General features: G+C 61.9%; 1 protein-coding gene across 5 annotated transcripts in view; it reads right to left on the minus strand.

The window, feature by feature from the left end:
* ACOT7 (acyl-CoA thioesterase 7) overlaps nt 1–16479 on the minus strand; it is a 102743-nt gene that overhangs the window by 5459 nt on the left and 80805 nt on the right. For all 5 annotated transcript variants that reach the window (XM_086715521.1, XM_086715522.1, XM_086715523.1 and 2 more), the window contains exon 8: nt 11154–11338. In XM_086715521.1, the coding sequence (XP_086571647.1) occupies nt 11154–11338 (185 nt within the window). The remainder of the gene's footprint in view (nt 1–11153; nt 11339–16479) is intronic.

The raw sequence follows: 16479 nt of genomic DNA on the forward strand, positions 1-16479 counted from the left end.
ACCCCAGAGGGAGTGGGTGGCTTGCCCAAATGGCACCTGGTAAGCCGCAGAGCCTCGATTTGAGCCTGGGCACTGCTGCCTCGATTTGAGCCTGGGCCAGGCCATCCCATGCCAATGGGCGCTTATCCGTGGGCTCCCCGGCAGGCAATGGGGAATATTGTGACCCTCCGACGTTGCCCAGAGTGAACCTGGAGGCCCCCAGGGTGAAGGCCCCTTCTTTAGCTGGTGCCAGCCTGCCAGCCTGCCGGGGGCCCAGGGTCAGGGGTGTGCTCCTGGCCCAGCCCCTCACTCCAGCCTCGGAGCTAGGCGCCTCCCCAAGAAGCTTCTCGAGCTCTTGTGGGAGATGGCGGAGGTGCGGTGCACTTTCCCTTGTCCGGCTCAGGTTCCAACACCCAGTCGCTCCCGTGAGGGTGAGGCCAACCCACGGGGCTGACGGGGTCCGGGTTTACCGAGGCACCACAAGCAGCCAGGGCATCTTCCGGATTTCCACAGACACGAGCAGTGTGCCGCCCTTCTGTCACATTCAGGGGAAGCCGGAGTTGGGGCTGTCGTCCCATGTTTCACCCCATGCTTCCCCTGCACTCACGAGGAATCCTCTCTCTAGTTCGTCAACTTCGGGAACGTCTGTACAGACACATCAGAGTCGCGAGCCAGGGGAGCATCATGTTGGGTCCTCCTCAGGGCCAGGGCTCGGGAGGCGAGCCAGGCGCCCCGGCACCAATCCCAAGGGGGCGCTCACCCCTGGGGCCGTGCACGTGCAGGGTGGCACCCTGCTGGCCTCCCCTCACCCCCCTGGGCCCGACGTGCGGCTGTGATGATCCAGTCTAGCAAGGCTTTCTAGAGCTCCGGCTCCGGTCAGGCCTGAAGCCCGCCCTCCACCAGACTGCCCCCGACCACTGCAGCTACTTACCCCTCAGCAGCCAAGAGGCCATCAGGGGTTCCAGAATGTGTGTGCCAGATGCTCTGGACGCTTCTCTCACTAGTTCAGTCAATGCGTGCCCTGAGGAGGGGCAGAGGCCGAAGCGCAGATGATTCCCGTCCACGCTGCTGGCACAAAACACGGCAAATTCTAGCGTCCACTCGGTGGAGGGAGAGGCCAGTGCACAGCACCAACGTTCAATATTCCGCAGCGAAGTCATCAGCCGGGATCTGCCCTCAGACAGAACGAACGCTGACTCGTGATGGATGTGCGGGCAGCCGGCCAGCTCAGCGAGGCCTCAGAGGAAGGGGCCAGCTGAGGGCTCATCTCTCTTCTGGTCTCGGGATGACAGCATGTGCTGAATGTTCTGGGCTCTGTAGAGCCCCACCAGGCCTAGGGGCAGTGTCTGGCTGACATCAGGCATCGAGCACCCCCCCCCCCCCGCCCCGTGAGCGCTGCGCCCTGTCCCCCGGCTGCCCAGGAAGGTGTCCAGCCAGGGCAGGGATTTATAAAGACGGTCAAGTCCCCTCACGGCCATCCGAGGGGGAGAGGGAAGCAAACAGACGTGGGCAGGGCAGTGCTCGGCATTCTGTGGCGGCACCGCCCTGGCCCCGCGGGCCAGAGGACGGTCGGCCGCCCCAGGCCGTGAGTTCCAACAAACAGCCCTCCCAGCCAAGTGACTAAGAGGGGCCACCGCTTCCCTGCCGGGTGTGAAGCTGACAGAACGAGACAGATGGCTGCCTGCGCGGCCCCCGCCCACGGCCCGGCTGCCGCCTCCCTGCATCCCGTCTCCCTCCATCCGGCAGAGTAAATAAATACATAAGTTGTTGGCTGTTGCTGTTTTTAATGGAGGGCTGGGGGCGGCGGGGAGAAGGAAAAAGCTCCTCTGCGGGAAACCACATTTGCCTTCAAGGGCGTGGAGCTGCCGGCCGGGAGAAGGGCGCAGGACCACAGGCCAGCAGCGCCACAGCCCGAGCACACGCCCGCGCCTTGGAGGGGGGAGGCTCAGACCCAGTGCATCCTCTCCCATGGGTGCGGGGAGGTGCCTGCCTAGTGGAGGGGACGGTGGAGGGGTCGTGAGGAAGCCAGGCTCTGGGCTGCAGGGATGGCCCCCAGCTTCCCAGGGCAAGGTTCTCACACCTGTCGACCAGCGACCTGAGGAGGTGACACGGCCGGGTGTTCTCTGTACACGTGCCTGGGAGGTACTCGTGTCACAGCCTCAGAGACAGAATGCGCCAACTCCCAGCACTGCCCGGGGAGGAGGGCGGACGGCTCCGGGGGTCACCTAAAGGCATCAGGCCCTTTGGAACTTCACACCCAGCCAGAGACACGGGGGTCATTAGTGCCCCTGCCCCTCTGCTCAGGGAGCCCCAACGGCCCCCGCCCGCTGGCTGCAGGGGCCGCAGATCTGCGTCCTCTCCCTCCTGCCAGCCGCTGTCTTCCGGGCTCCTTTCCACCGGAGGAAAGCCTGTGGCTCTTGGAGCCTAACAGCGCAGACCAAATGTTTTCCAGTTTGCAATTTTCTGTGCCGCGAGCACACACATTTGGAACTTGGCACGGAGGGCGAGTGACTAACTTCCACTCGCGGTAAAATCAATAGCTTGTCCTTTTTGTAATTAACGAATGTCTGGTGCGAAGAGGGTTTCCAGTGGTGACATAACAGCTTCCTGTGAGCCTGAGGGACACAGACGTTCTTAATTAGGAAGCCGCGCGCGCTCCCTCTCCCGTCTTCATAATGGGAGACAGGAGTGTTCTGGGGACAATTGTGCAGGCAGTCAGGATGTCTTCTGATGACTGGGGCCACTCAGCATGGCCTCGTGGGGGGCCCCGTGTGTGGCCAGGCAGGGATGAACTTGGCATCCGGGGCCCCTAGCCTGGCAAGCAGCTGTGTCCCCAGAGCGCGGCTGCACCCACAGATGCGACCTCAGCAGGCCGGGCGGGCAGCAGAGTCCCTCACCGCCCTGCCTGATGGCCCACGTGGGGGGCTCCCCACGACCGCCTCCAGTGATGGCTCCAACGGTGACATTGCCTGTGTCAGGGCCCCTCACCCGGCGGCACGGCTCAGCCTCGGGAACGACGGCTATGCTGTGCAGAGTGGCCGTGGACTCCCCTCTGAGAGGGCCCGGGAGCTGGGGACATCGGGAAAGGCAGCGAAGGGTGACGGCTCTGGTACAGGAGGCAAAGCAGGACTCGATCATATCGGGCGGCTTCTCCTCAGCTTCACCCAAGACACAGGGGTGGTGGGGGGGGGTGGGGGGTGGCGGTGGTCACAGCACTCACTCCTGAGCCAGATGCGTTGACACGGCTGTCCCCACCGGACAGCAACGATAAAGATCGCAACTGCCATTCGCTGAGGCCGGGCCTGGCCCAGGAGGCATTTGCCGAATGAATGAATGAACGAATGATCGAACAAATGGAAGAGTGAAACAAAAGAGCCTTGATTCCAAACTGGCGTGGTGTTTGTGCTAAAGATTCAAACCAGGGGCTTTGCTCCAATGACACGCAGTCAGACGCCTTCCGTTCCCAACCAACTCAAGAGCTCAGACCCCTGAGGGGCTCAACAGGAGCCCCCGGTGGTGACAAAGGCATGACGGGGAGCGTCCAGCGCAACTGGGCGTGGATAAAGTCCCCGAAGAAGCACCTCCCTCCGGCTGGCGGTTCCGACTCACTGTAGTCCGAGGCCGCGCGCGCGTGCAGGGAGGCCCCTCTGCATCCTTCCTACCACTGGGGGCTCCAGAGCCTGCTTCTCACCTGGACCTTTGAGTACAGGGTTCAGGAGTGTCCCTGGATTCAGCGGGTCTTTGCCACCTTGCGGAGAAAGCACGGTGCCAGTAAGAAGCAGTGTTTCTTACACCATCAGGGGCAGGCGGGTCTGTGTTCCCCCGCGGGACAGACCGGCCACGAGCTTGTCCTGCTGAAATCCCCTTCCTCGGTCCTCCAGCCCTGGCCCCCGTCCGGTCCCAACCACCTTCACAGGCCTCTCCCCTCACTTACGTTCCAAGGTGGCCGCAGTGGAACCTGGGGCGCCCTGACCAGCGGGGGGTCCCCCCCCCTTTCCCCAGGAGACTGCACCTCGGCCACTGTCGCCCACGGGCCTCCCCTCCTCCAGCCGCCTTCCTGGTGCCACCGGAGTCAGGCCTCACCGTGCCCTCCGAGGGCCTGCTTCTGGGTTCTCACACTCGAGAGAAATTAAAACAGCCAGGGGTCACCCGGATCTGAAAACATCACAACAAAGCAACGAGACCAATGTTTCCAGAGTAGAACCTACGGGCGTTTTAACAAGAAAAGGTGTATCACTGGTGCCGTGGGCCCTTCCTTTCGGGCAGCTGGCTGTTGAATGTTAATGGGAGGGTGGTCTCCAAAACACTTGCTGTTCCGGCAAAGGGCCCAAGGCGGACCGGCAGGGACACGGTGGGGCTTCAGGGGACATCTGCAGGCGGCACAGGTAAAGGCGGTTGGAGGAAGAGCAGAGGGGAAGGCTGCGCTGGCGGGGACTGCCCCCTCTCACCCACACCCCCGGTCCTCACAGGCCACTAGGAATTTCCCAGCACCAACCACTGAGGTGACAGGAACGGCTTGGGGATGCGGGCATTTCCCCACCACGAGACAGAGTCCCTGTGAAGCGTCCGGAACCAAGCGAGACAAGGGATCAAGAAGCTTCATGAAGTCCAGTCCCTGACTCACCCCTGCGCAGGGAGGGGCAGGGAGAGGCAGCAGGGAGCACAGGTTCCCTCGATAACGTGGCTTCTCACACCCTTCCAGAACAGCACCGATCCCGCCGCACTACAGTACATCTGAGTTTCTTCAATTAGGGAGCGAGGGAACATCATTCCAGGACGTTGAGTGTCCAGGACGCTGAGGGGCCCCCCAAGCTGTGCCACTGGGGACCCTGCCCATGACGGTCCCTGGGTAAAGACCCACTTTCCTACAACCTGGGGAAGTGATGTGTGTTCCCTTGCTGCGTTGGGCTGTGCAGAGCAGGCCCGGCCGCGGTCAGGAGTGGCAGCTTCCTTAGCCTCCTTAGCTGTTGATGCTTCGTCTCAAGGAATGGGGCCATCGGGAGGACCCCAGCCCCCTGCCTGCATGCCACGTGCCTGGGGTCTGGCAGGACACGGATGTCCTCTTCAGGGCAAAGGAGCCGGGAGCCTCCCAGTTAGGTCATCTCTGGGACAATTCAGAGAGGTCCTGCAGAGTAACTGCTCAGCCCGTGATGGCTCCAGTGGGGAAATGGAGGCTCGGGGGCGGAAAGGGAGCAGTCGTGGCTGGGGTTCAAGGTCCTACACTAGGTCCCTTGGACCAGATCAGCCATGTGACTTCGGTCAAGTTACCTCCCACCTCTGTCACGGTCACCTGTCTGCAGGATGGCAACAACCGAGCCTGACCCCCAGTGTGGGGATCCGCCAGCCCAGAAGTGAGTCGGCACTCCGTGAGCTCCAGCTGTCACCTTCCCAGGTGACAGGGACTGGCCCCACCTGGACACTGGCCTAGGGGGGCACCCCCGGCCCCTAGAGTGGGCGCTCAGTAGGCGCAGAAATGGCTCCCGCCTGAGCACACGTTCTCCCCGTTCTCCGGCTGGGGCGAGCCTCGCTCGGAAAGCAGACAGGCAGACTGTGCCTCGCTGCCTCCCGTTTCAACCCAGAAAATACTTTCTTGTCACTTCAGTGGCTGACGACGGAGGCCTCTGCGTCTAGGCCCCGGCACGCTGAGTGACAGCCTGGTGAGCCGGGAGGCGAGAATCCACCAGCACCAGCCAAGGCCGTCTGCGGCGGGCCAGGCTCAGTCGGTGGCTTGGGCTTTCTGGGAGCAGAGCAAACCGGCTTCATACCCTCCGCCCCGTGTGACATGGCTCTGTAGTCGGGCCTCAGTTCGCTGGGGAAAAGGTTCCTTTTCCAGGGGCGCCTGGGTGGCTCAGTCGGTTAAGCGTCCGACTTCGGCTCAGGTCACGATCTCGTGGTCCGTGAGTTCGAGCTCTGTGTCGGGCTCTGTGCTGACAGCTCAGAGCCTGGAGCCTGCTTTGGAGTCTGTGTCTCCCCCTCTCTCTGCCCCTCCCCTGCTCATTCTCTGTCTCTCTCTCCCCCTCCTTCAAAAATCAATAAACATTAAAAATAGGTTTTTTTTTTAAAGAGAAAAGAGTCCTTTCCAAATGATCTACGAAGCAGCTGTATTCGAGGGTTCTCTCAAAACGTGCACTGCCTGTGTGCCGGGCTGGGTTCCCCCTTGTCCTGCCACTCTGCCCCGTGTCAACACACCCCGGTCACCGCAGGCCAGCACGCAGCACCCCTGGCACCCCGCCCTCCACATTCTCCAGCCACACCTCCTGTCTCCCCGGGGCCCTTGGGGGCGGCAGCATCCGCATCTGAACCAGAGAATGGGAGGCAGGCGGGGGCCCCAGAACAGCGCTCCCTCCCTTCCACACAGAAATAATTTGGTTCTCCAGTTTCTAAAAAGAAACTTCTGGGACCAACCTGGTGTCAGGTCCCCAGGAAGCCACCCTAGCGGTTGCCACGGTGTCTCTCTGCACAGGCCACCTTTCCAGCCCTGCTCAGGGCCATCTGGGGCGTGCCCTCCACCCCTGACGTCAGGGTGCATGGCCACAGATGGGCCTTCAGAGGCAGGCAGGGCAGCAGTGGGGCCTGGGCCTGGCGTCCAGCCCGGCAGCCCAGCTCCATACTCCACATCTGCCTCTTTAATGATTAGCCTGGAAAGTGCCGGCAGCTGCTGAGCACAGCCGCCCCAGAATAAAATATTCATCAAGAAAAACTCCAAACGGCAGCGCTGCCTTCCGTGTCAGCCGGTCCCTGGGGATGGAAGCTAAAAATAGCTGACGGGGGGGGGGGGGGTGCAGAGAGGGGAGGAGGCCGAGCGCCCACCACGGGCACAGGCACGTAGGCTGTGCGGAGCACACGCGTGTTCTGGGAGACAGACGGCACTGTGTCAGCGGGCCTCGAGTGCGCGCCCTGGAGGACAGGCCGGGGCTCCCTCCCTGCCACGGGGTGGGCCCCAGGACGCCTCAGTGAAGAATCAAAGACCATCTTTAATTCTGAAGAGATAACAGCCTGGATCAACGTGAGGCAGGAAGACACGGCCATCGCTAGCTGCTGGCCCCTCAGACTTAGGGGATTCGGTCACGTGCTCTTTGTTCAAGCAAGTGTCTTTCCCCACCGTCCCGCTGCAACCCTGCCGGGCACCAGCACCTCCTCCTCTGGGCTGGTCCCCCACCGATGACGGACATCCCCGTCCCCCGTCACAGGTTTCTAGAAAGGGCACAGGCAGCTTTCTGCGCACACAGGGTGGCCCAGACCCGGGACTGTTTCCTATGTCCACGAAGGTCTTGGGTACCCACCCAGGGGGCCTCCTTGACGGCAGGCCACTCTCCATGGCAGACTGGACCTCCGGGGAACCGAGGCCCTCCTCCCGGCTGCAGCCCTGGTCTCCCCAGCGGGCTGAGTTCTGGGGTGCATGTGGCGTGGGGGCAGCAGGGGCGGCCTCAGCACCTCCCATCAAGCCCACAGCAGCTGCCGGGCTCAGGAGCGGGCGAGCCTTACAAATCGGCTCTAGCTGGCACTTCGGACTGTGCCAGAAAACCCTGTCAATTTGCACTTGCTCAGAATGAGCCTTTGCAAGATGAAGATGGGCCGACTCCTTGCCTGTCCTTACTCTCCTACTCACTTGGGGAGCCCCACGGGCCCCTGGCCACCCCTTCAGCTGACAGGGGAGGAAAGGGCCCCAGTGGTCCTGGGGCTGGGCCTGGCTGGGACCCGCTGGGTGGCCTTAGATGTGTTCCCGCCCCTTCTCTCCCGTGACAGGCAGCTGGCCACTGCCCCCAGCCCTCCGGGTCCCTGGTTCCTTTTATCCAGATAGTCTCTGGGGAATGGCTCCCCTCCCCCCCAACCCCAGGCCCCCGTCCACAAGGCCGCCATGGAAGGAACCTACCTAGGGAACAACAGTGAATGCTGACCGCCCCCCTCCTGCTTCTTCCCTCATGACCCCCGCCAGGGGGGCTCCAGAGGGTTCCAGGAAAGGACGGCAAACAGCGGCTGCCAAGTGTGGAGCTCCTCGTATCAACTAGCGCGCAGGACCCTCACCCACCCCCTGTGGCGCGCGCTGGGGCCGTCGCCATTGTACAGGGGAAGAAACGGAGGCACCCAGGAAGTAGGAGTGCGCCGGGGTCCCTGCCCCGAACCCTGGCAGCAGGATGCCCACACCCGCGCGCGTGCCCTGACGGTGCGCGTGCGTCCGCAGCGGTGAGGGGAGGGAGCCCCTGTGGTGTTTAAGGGACCGGCACTTGCCAAGTGTCCAGCGGGGCACTGACCGGCGGGGTGGAGGAATGTGGCTGGAGAAGCCAGCAAGCCCACGAGCCCCCACAGGCACCTTCCTGAGCCCCAGTCTGTGCCGGGCGTCCTGGAGTCACACATCGGGGCCGAGGCCGGGGCCGGATACCGAACGAATGCGTGTGCACCAGAGGATCCGAGATGGTGCCGTGCGCCCGGAGGTGGTGTGGGGAGGGGAGAGGGTCACCGGGCCGTGGGGCGGGGGTGGGGGAGGTGGGGTGGTCAGGCTTTATCTAGGGTGCGGAGGGAAGGCCACCTAAGCAGGAACTATCTGAGAAACCGTGGAAGGAGCTGGCTCTGCACCGGTCTGATGGAAGGCATCCAGGCAGGGCGAGAGCAGGTACGAAGGCCCCGAGGCAGGAATGAGTCTGGGGGCTGAGGACAGAGCCTCACCGGACCCCGTGCTGAGGGTGCCAAGGAGCTGCCGAGCAGATTAGGCAGGAAGGGGAGAAAATCTGATTTTGTTTCAACAAATCCACTTGGCTCTAGGGTGTCAGACCGAGGGCGGCAAGAATGGAGGAGCCGGTGAGCCAAAGGCTGAGCAGGGATCCAGCCAGGGATGGGGCCCGGAGACAGTTGGGTGTGGGGGGCCGAGCAGGACAGTGGACGGGGGGGCCAGGCGGGTTCCCAGACTCACTGAGAAAGGGACCACAACACGTGAGGACGAGTGGGGTTTTGGGGGGAAAGTTAATGAGTTCAATTCAGGATAAATCACATTGGAGGCGTGTGTGGAGACCCCAGAGAGACGCGGAGCTGGCAAAGTCAGCCGGGGAGTGAGCGGTGACCACAGCGATGCCTGCAGCATAGGGCCTGGACCCCGCCGCCCAAGGATGGGGACGGGCACGGGGACCCGTCAGGGCCTGGTGTTTAGGGGCCACGGATGGATGGTCTGGACACGGCAGTCCTGTGTCAAGGGAGCACAGCCTTCACCGAGGCCTGGTGCGTGTGTCAGGTCGGGGAGACACAATGTGGTGTCCCTGGATCTGGCCACCCTGCGGAGCCCGGAGGCCAGAGAGAAGAGACGTCAAGTATTCGCCCGCGTGCGGTGGAATTCGGCATTTAGGATAAGGCACCGTGAGACATGGAAAAGGTGGGACACGGGTCTAGGCCAGCAGCGGGCAAGGCCTGCGTTTGGGGGCCACGAGGAGCAGGCAAGGTTCTGAGGAGACGTGGCCCAAGACCCAGAGACACGGGGCTGCAAAGGTCAAGGCCAGAAGTGGCCAGGAGTGGGGATCACGCACGTGGGCCAAGGGCCAGGTGGGGTGGAAGCCATCCTGCCAGCCTGGAGGGGGAGCCTGCAGAGCAGAAGGCGTGTCCCAGCTGGCCGGGCGGAGCGGGAAGCGTCCAGCTGATGAGGCCCACTGGAAATGGGGGGCTGGGGCCCGTCTGCCTGAGGGGGGCTCCCGCCCCAGCTCTTGCCTTCCTTCCTTTCAGCCCGGTTAAACTCCCTTACCCCTCAAGGCCAGGTTCGCAGCCCTCCCCTTCGCAGCCATCTCTGCTCTGTCATCGGAGCCATCTCTTGACCCCACCTGACTCACTGGAGGCGCAAAGGCAGAGGGTGAAGCAGGGCCCTGTAGGCAGCCGAGGCTCCTGAGGACACGGCCACGCCAGGGGCCTCACCGCCACGGCGGCTTTGGCGAGCCCCCCCCCCACCCCCAAGCCTGAGTGCCACCCCCACGGGGCCTTGGGCGGGCCGCAGGCAGGCCACCAGCCAGGTGGTGAGGAAGCATGCGGGAGCCTGACTCCCAGCCCACGTGAGGAAGTGAGGTCTTGGCTGCAGCGTGTCCATCACAGAGGTTTCCGGTACCTGCTCTTCTGGAGGAGCCACCCGAGCGGGGACTGTGGGGGCCGCCAAAGTGCCAGGCGCTCGGAGACCCCACCCCGCCCCCTCACCCTCACCCCACGGAGGGCAGGAAGCCCCGACCGTGGCCCCAGGAGAAACCAGGAGCAGCCTGAGCAGAGGCTCCCCGCCCAGAATGACGGCAAGTCGTGTGCTGGACCCAAACCCAGGTGCCGCGGGACTGAACGTACGACCCTCCACAGGTGCCTCAGCCTTGCTGGCCCCGGGGTGGGGGGAGGGGGGACGGTCCTCAGCTGGTGACGGGGCGCAGAGGGTGTGCTAGCAGGTGCCTGGACACGCTCCAGGCAGGGCACTCACTGTGACTGGCATTGCTAAGGAATTCGTGAGGCTTACTGTAAGACCGTCACTGTCCTCCACGAACTCTGGGAGTATCGTCCGCCCGTCCGTTCGTTTGTTCGATACGCAATTACCGAGCATCTCCCAGCCAAGCATCCTCACCACACACACACACCTTCCCCATTCACCCACCTTGAACCTCTGCTGCTTCTGGCTCCCTGACTCTCAAGCAGCCCCGTGGTCAGCACTGGTCAAGGTGCTGGGATTCCAGCTCCGGACCCTTCGGTGCTGCGGTGGCAGCCCACGTGTGGGGTTGCGTGACAACAGCCCAGCCCAGACACCTGCCATCTCTCTCTGCGTGCCCAGGGCAGAGCCTGGCCAGGTGGCCGAGGCAGGGAAAAGGTCATGAGGCCCCGATGCCCAGCCCCGTGGCGTAGGGGTCTGGCCCGGTCCCCGTCGAGCAGGATGCACAGGCTTGAGAACCTGTCCCTCGGGAGGGTCCTCGGCCCCATTTTAGCTTGTGTGCACAGCACTAGGAGCTCCGGGGCGCCGTGCTCACCCCCAAGAGAGCACCCCCGGGGCAAAGAGATGGTGAGGAGGCCGCCCCTGCCCCGTCTGCATGGACAGGGGAAGCCCCTCACGTTTGAGGGGCGGCGCAGCCAAGGACGCCTGGCCAGGGGGCAGCCAGACCGGGGCCCTGCTCCCCAGAAGGGGCTCCCTTGACTCAGTCTCTCCTGGGCGCCCAGCAGGGCAGGCGGTCACTCACCACGAGCTGGGGCACGGGCAGCGACTTGCCCTCCTGGCTTAGGGACACGTAGGTGAAGAAGGCGCTGGCTGCCCGGTAGCGCTTCTGCGAGTTGTCCACCACGGGGTCGGCGTCCACCAACACCTCGATTTCCATGGACTTGTTGCTCGTGAAGGTCATGCGCCCGGAGATGGTGATGACGCACCCTGCAGAGCACACAGCGCGTCAGCGGAGGGCACAGGCGGGGCGGCCGGGTCGGGTGGGGAGGGCACAGGCACCGGGGTTACTGGGGGCGTTAGAAGACGCCTGGTTACGCGACATCACTCTAATGCTACGAGGACGTACAGATGACGAGACATCACAGCGCCTCATTAGTAGCGGCCCCTGCGGTCACTTTTCTTGGGAGCAGGTGTTCACTTTTGGCATCTAGGTGAGCAGTGAGCTGAGGGGTCGCCGGCCCCCTGCCCAAGCGTGGGTCTGTGCCCTGGGAGGGGCGGCGTCTGCTGGAAGGATGCTGGGGACACGCCTGCCCGAGGGCAAGGCCCCAACCTGCTTTCAGGTGGCTGCACGGTGAGCTGGCTCCGTCCCTCTTGCAGGAGCGTCGAGGCCGAGTCAACCCACACCGTCTACACTGTGGCCTTACTGGTGCCACGCGGCTGCCTCCCCGTGTTGGGCCAAGCGCCACCGAAGAACCTCCTTCTACCTCCCCTGGTCCCTTCCGTGCTCCCCAGCCATCGTTCCTGATGCCGGTCTAGTGGCAGCCTCGAGTGCTTGGTAGGGCCAGCCGTCACGGTGACCGGGGTCCTACATCCCCCAGAGCCACTGTGCGTACTTCGGGCCCTGCCCTCCTACCCTTCTGTCCAGCAAAACTACATCTGCCCTGCCAGGCTCTCCGTCTCTCCGTGAGGCTTGCTCACGGGACCAGAGTTCTCCCCCGAGCCGCAGCCACTGCCTTCCCACAACACACCCATGGCTCTGTCCCTGGTCAGAGTCCCCAGGTGCTCACCACCTGCCTGTACCAGCGTGGTTTCGCCTGTTGACTGTGATAAAGTCCAAAGTCATACGTTCCCATGACACCATGCCAGGTGTCCCTCTCTCTCGACTTCAGCCCAACCTCCCTGAGCTCCCCATGCCCCTTGGGTCACGAATATCCACCCCGGCAGCTGCTTCCTAACCTACAGTGGCTCTCTTGTTCGTGGGCCCTCACCTACCATCTAGCCTTGGCCCTGTATCTCCTGGAGCCCAGTCTTTTTCCTATGAACAGACTTGACTTGCCTCACAGGGTAACTACGGGGAAGCACGAGACGGGCCACATGCTGGCCTTGTGCCCAGTCGTTATTATCGCCAGTGGTGGTGCTCTGGACCATGAGGCGGCGCTAACCCTCGGGGACATCCAGGCGAAGGGAATATGCATGGCTTCCCCTCCACCAACATGTAGCCACAAGGGCTCCCCGACCCCCACGCCCCAGCATGGCCTCATTCCAGGCTGGGTTCAAGGAAATCCCTGCCCAGGTCTGGCATGTAATGCTGAGTCCTGCTCCCTGGAAGTGCTGGCTGTGGGGACCTTTGAACAACCCCGGGGGAGCCCCGACATCCTAGCTCCAAGGAGACAGGCCCCACAAGACATGTTTAAAGACCCAGGAAGACGGACAAGTCAAGACAGCGTGGTGACTGTTAGAGGTGAGTGTGTGGGCAGACCAGAAGCAGGAGCAGTTATTCCATGTTATAAAGTACCAGAATGTTCCATGCCACATTCAGTTTCATACTTACAGGGAGTGCTTCATGCCGTGTACAGCCATTTCCGGGAGGGAAGGAAGGCCACGTGGTCAGTAACAAGTGGCACTATGTGAGCTACAAGGGTAGAGTCGTGAACAGAGCACTCAGCATACACCTGTGCTGGGCTGAGACCAGGGAGCAGCACGTCAGGGTCAAGCGTCAGCGGGCAAGTCCTCCTGCCCTAGACGGAGCTGCCTATGTGACCAACAGGGACAGGCCACCCATAGGCTCGCCAGGCCCTGCCTGAGTTATGGGAGCCTCAGCACCCAGTGCACATGCAGGGCAGGTCGGGGGGGGGGGTATAGATGCCTCTCCTGGGGTCCCTTCTATCATATGTCCCTTCCACCCTCTGAGAATCTGTGCTTGCCATGTGTTCTCCAGAGAGAAACAGAACAGACTGATTTTGCTTAAGATTTCAGGGGTTCAGGAGACCCCTGAAGTGTCCTATCGTCCCCAAGTTGAAGGCCATGGGTTTTTTTTTTAAAGTTTATTTACTTCTTTTGAGAGAGAGAACATGTGCACACATGTGCATGTGAGCAGGGGGAGGGGCAGAGGGAGAGGAAGAGAGAAGATCCCAAGCAGGCTCCGAGTTGTCAGCACAGAGCCTGGCTTGGGCCTCGATCCCACGGACCGTGAGATCACGACCTGAGCCGAAATCAAGAGTCCTATGCTTAACTGACCGAGCCACCTGGGCGCCCCAGAAGGCCTTTTTTTTTTTTAATTTATTTTTTATGAAAAAAAAAATTTTTTTTTAATGTTTATTTATTTTTGAGAGAGACAGAGACAGAGCTCAAGCCGGGGAGGGGCAGAGAGAGAAGAAGACACAGAATCGGAAGCAGGCTCCAGGCTCTGAGCTGTCAGCACAGAGCCTGACGCGGGGCTTGAACCTACGGACAGTGAGATCATGACCTGAGCCAAAGCCTGACGCCCAACCGACTGAGCCACCCAGGCGCCCCAGAAGGACGTGTACTGAACGACCCCATAGGTGCACATGTTTGGAGGAGGGTCACGCCCTATGCCTGAGTGCACCTAGCACAAAGGAGGCACCCCAGACATGTCTGTGGGTCTACCACACCCAGCCAGGGGCTGTGTGACTTAAGGGGACCCGCTCACCTCCAGGGACCACCACTCCTATCTCATGTGGCCAGAGGTCACCCAGGGAGGGTGCTCACAGCCCAGAGCTTGGTGACAGCAGCCATCATGTGCAGGGTACTGGGAGACCCAGCACAAGTCTCAGCCTGGGCTGGCTCCCCCTTCCTGCCGATTCCTCGAGGCTCATGCAGGGTGGTTTCTCACTGGATCCTAGAGGCCCCTTCACCACGTGGAGGCCGGGCAAGGCTGGAGAGCCACCATGTCGACGTGGTTTACTGGCGAGCATGGGGCTTGGACACAAAGCCAGAGGCATGCTGCCCGAGTGGAGGCCAGGATGCCCAGAGATCTCACGGAGATGGGGCGGCGAGGCTCTTTCCCACAAGGTCTGGCTCATTCCATCTCTCCCCCAGTATAGGGGCAGGACCACCCGAGACCGGGAAGGACCCCAGCCTGTGCTCCTGTCCACCTCAACTTGCCTGGGAAACTGCAGAGAGGGGGGCCTACTGGGCGCAGCAGTCACATGCTCAAAGGCTCTCCGTAGGGGACAGCGGAGGCCGAGCATCCAAAGCACTGACACATTGCCTGGGGACTTTTCCACTAGGTCACACGTCCAAATCCACCCAGAGAGTGGCTTGTTTATTTAAAAGACCAGGCATGGGGCACCTGCGTGGCTCAGTCAGTTAAGTGTCTGGCTCTGGGTCTCAGCTCAGGTCATGATCTTATGGTTTGTGAGTTCGAGACCCGTGTCAGGCTCTACACTGGCAGTGCAGAGCCTGCTTGAGATTCTGTCTCTCCCTCTGTCCCTCTCCCTCTCATGTGTGCGTGTATGTGTATGCGCGTACACACGTGGGTGGTCTCTCCCTCAAAAAAATAAAAAAGACCAGGCATGACCAGGTCAAGGGGGAAGACGGCACCTGCTGCTGGTGCTGGGTGTCACAAGCCCACCTAGGACAGGCTCCTGGTGTCAGGGCCGCTCTCCTGGCCTGGGGGACGGAGGCCAGGAGGGCGCACGGAGTAGTCCTCTGAGCTGCTGAAGTGGGAACGGCCAGACGTTCTCAAAAAGCGTCTCCATGAAAGGCAGGCTCTCTGAGGCCCGGTGTGAGCCCTGGGTGGCCAGCCATCCCCACAGGCTGCAGTGGCTGGGGAGGTCCCCGGGGGCAGGCAGCAAGCCGGGAGCCACACTGTGCTGTGGCCTCATCTGCAAACAGGCACAGGAGTAATGTCTCTCGGGGAAGTTGAGGAAATGGTGGGCTGCAAATGCGGCCACGGGGAGGTCACCTCCCCACGTTAAGTATGTCATGGGGATGGAAGCCCGGGACAGAAATTTCCGGTAAGGTCTGAGTGTCCTTCCCTAACAGTCCTCCAGGAAAAGCCACCCCAAACCAAGCACAGAGTGAGCCCACACAACGCCGTTAGTGTCTCGGGTGGAGATTTGTACCAACGTGGCGATGAGAAGTCAAGGTTAAAACAAATAGCGTTCTTCTTTTTCTGTAGCAGGCGCATTTACACTGGCCAAGATGCCACTTCTAACACTGTCTAAATAAATACAACGGGCTACTGCATCAGCAAGAGACATTTTACGTTTTCAGCCTGTGGGGAGCCCAGGGTAACTGAGCCTTAGAACCCTGCCCTTTCTCTCCGGGTTCCAGGACGTCAGCAGCTCTGCCAGACCTGACACTGAGATGTGACCGCAGCATGAATGGACCCTGCAGAGGGAGGCCTGGGCCACAGCTCAGCATCCCCAGCACGCAAGTTTGGGCCAAGAGGCCGGGACTCAGCGGCGCTCACCGGGTCCCGGGACATCGGTACACAAAGTCCCCTCCGGACCCGAGTTCCAGCACCAACTCCCTGTAAGAGGCTGAGATTTGCCTGGAAGCTCGTGGCCTCTGTCGCCTCATTGCTAATCTCCCAAACCTCAGAGGTACCTGGTAGCAGCAGCTGGGGGGCTTGGGACAGACTGAGGGTCACGTCCTCTCATGCTGCCCCGAAACCCCCAAGAGCTGACCCCCTTGTCGTTCCCCTGTGTTCTCTGAGAGTCCTGTCTACAGAGCTCATAGGCAGAGCTCAGAAATGACCTGTGTCAAGTGGAATGAGCCGACTTGGACTGCAGGTGCAGCAGTGGCCCCGGAAGATGTCTTAAGCCCCTGAGCCTGTGAACTATGTGACCGTCCGTGGCAAAGGGGCTTTACAGATGTGGTTAGGTTAACGATGCTGAGATGTGGCGACCAGCCTGGACTATCCGGGGGGGCCCGATGTCCTCACAAGGGTCGTCCTAAGCAGACGAGGGGGCAGGAGCAGAGGGTCAGAGAAATGCTACCCTGGTGACTGTGGAGATGGTGGAGGGGCCACAGGCCACGGAAGGCAGGAGGCCTCTGGAAGGTGAACAGGCGAGAAACGGATTCTCTCCCGGAGCCTCCGGAAGGAACGGGCCTGCCCCCTGCCGGCTCCGTGGTGTTATCCCAGAGACCCGGGTTGGACT

The sequence above is a fragment of the Puma concolor genome, chromosome C1 (genome assembly GCF_028749965.1).
Source record: "Puma concolor isolate L17-30 chromosome C1, mPumCon1.1.hap2, whole genome shotgun sequence".
NCBI classification, from domain to species: Eukaryota; Metazoa; Chordata; class Mammalia; order Carnivora; family Felidae; genus Puma; species Puma concolor.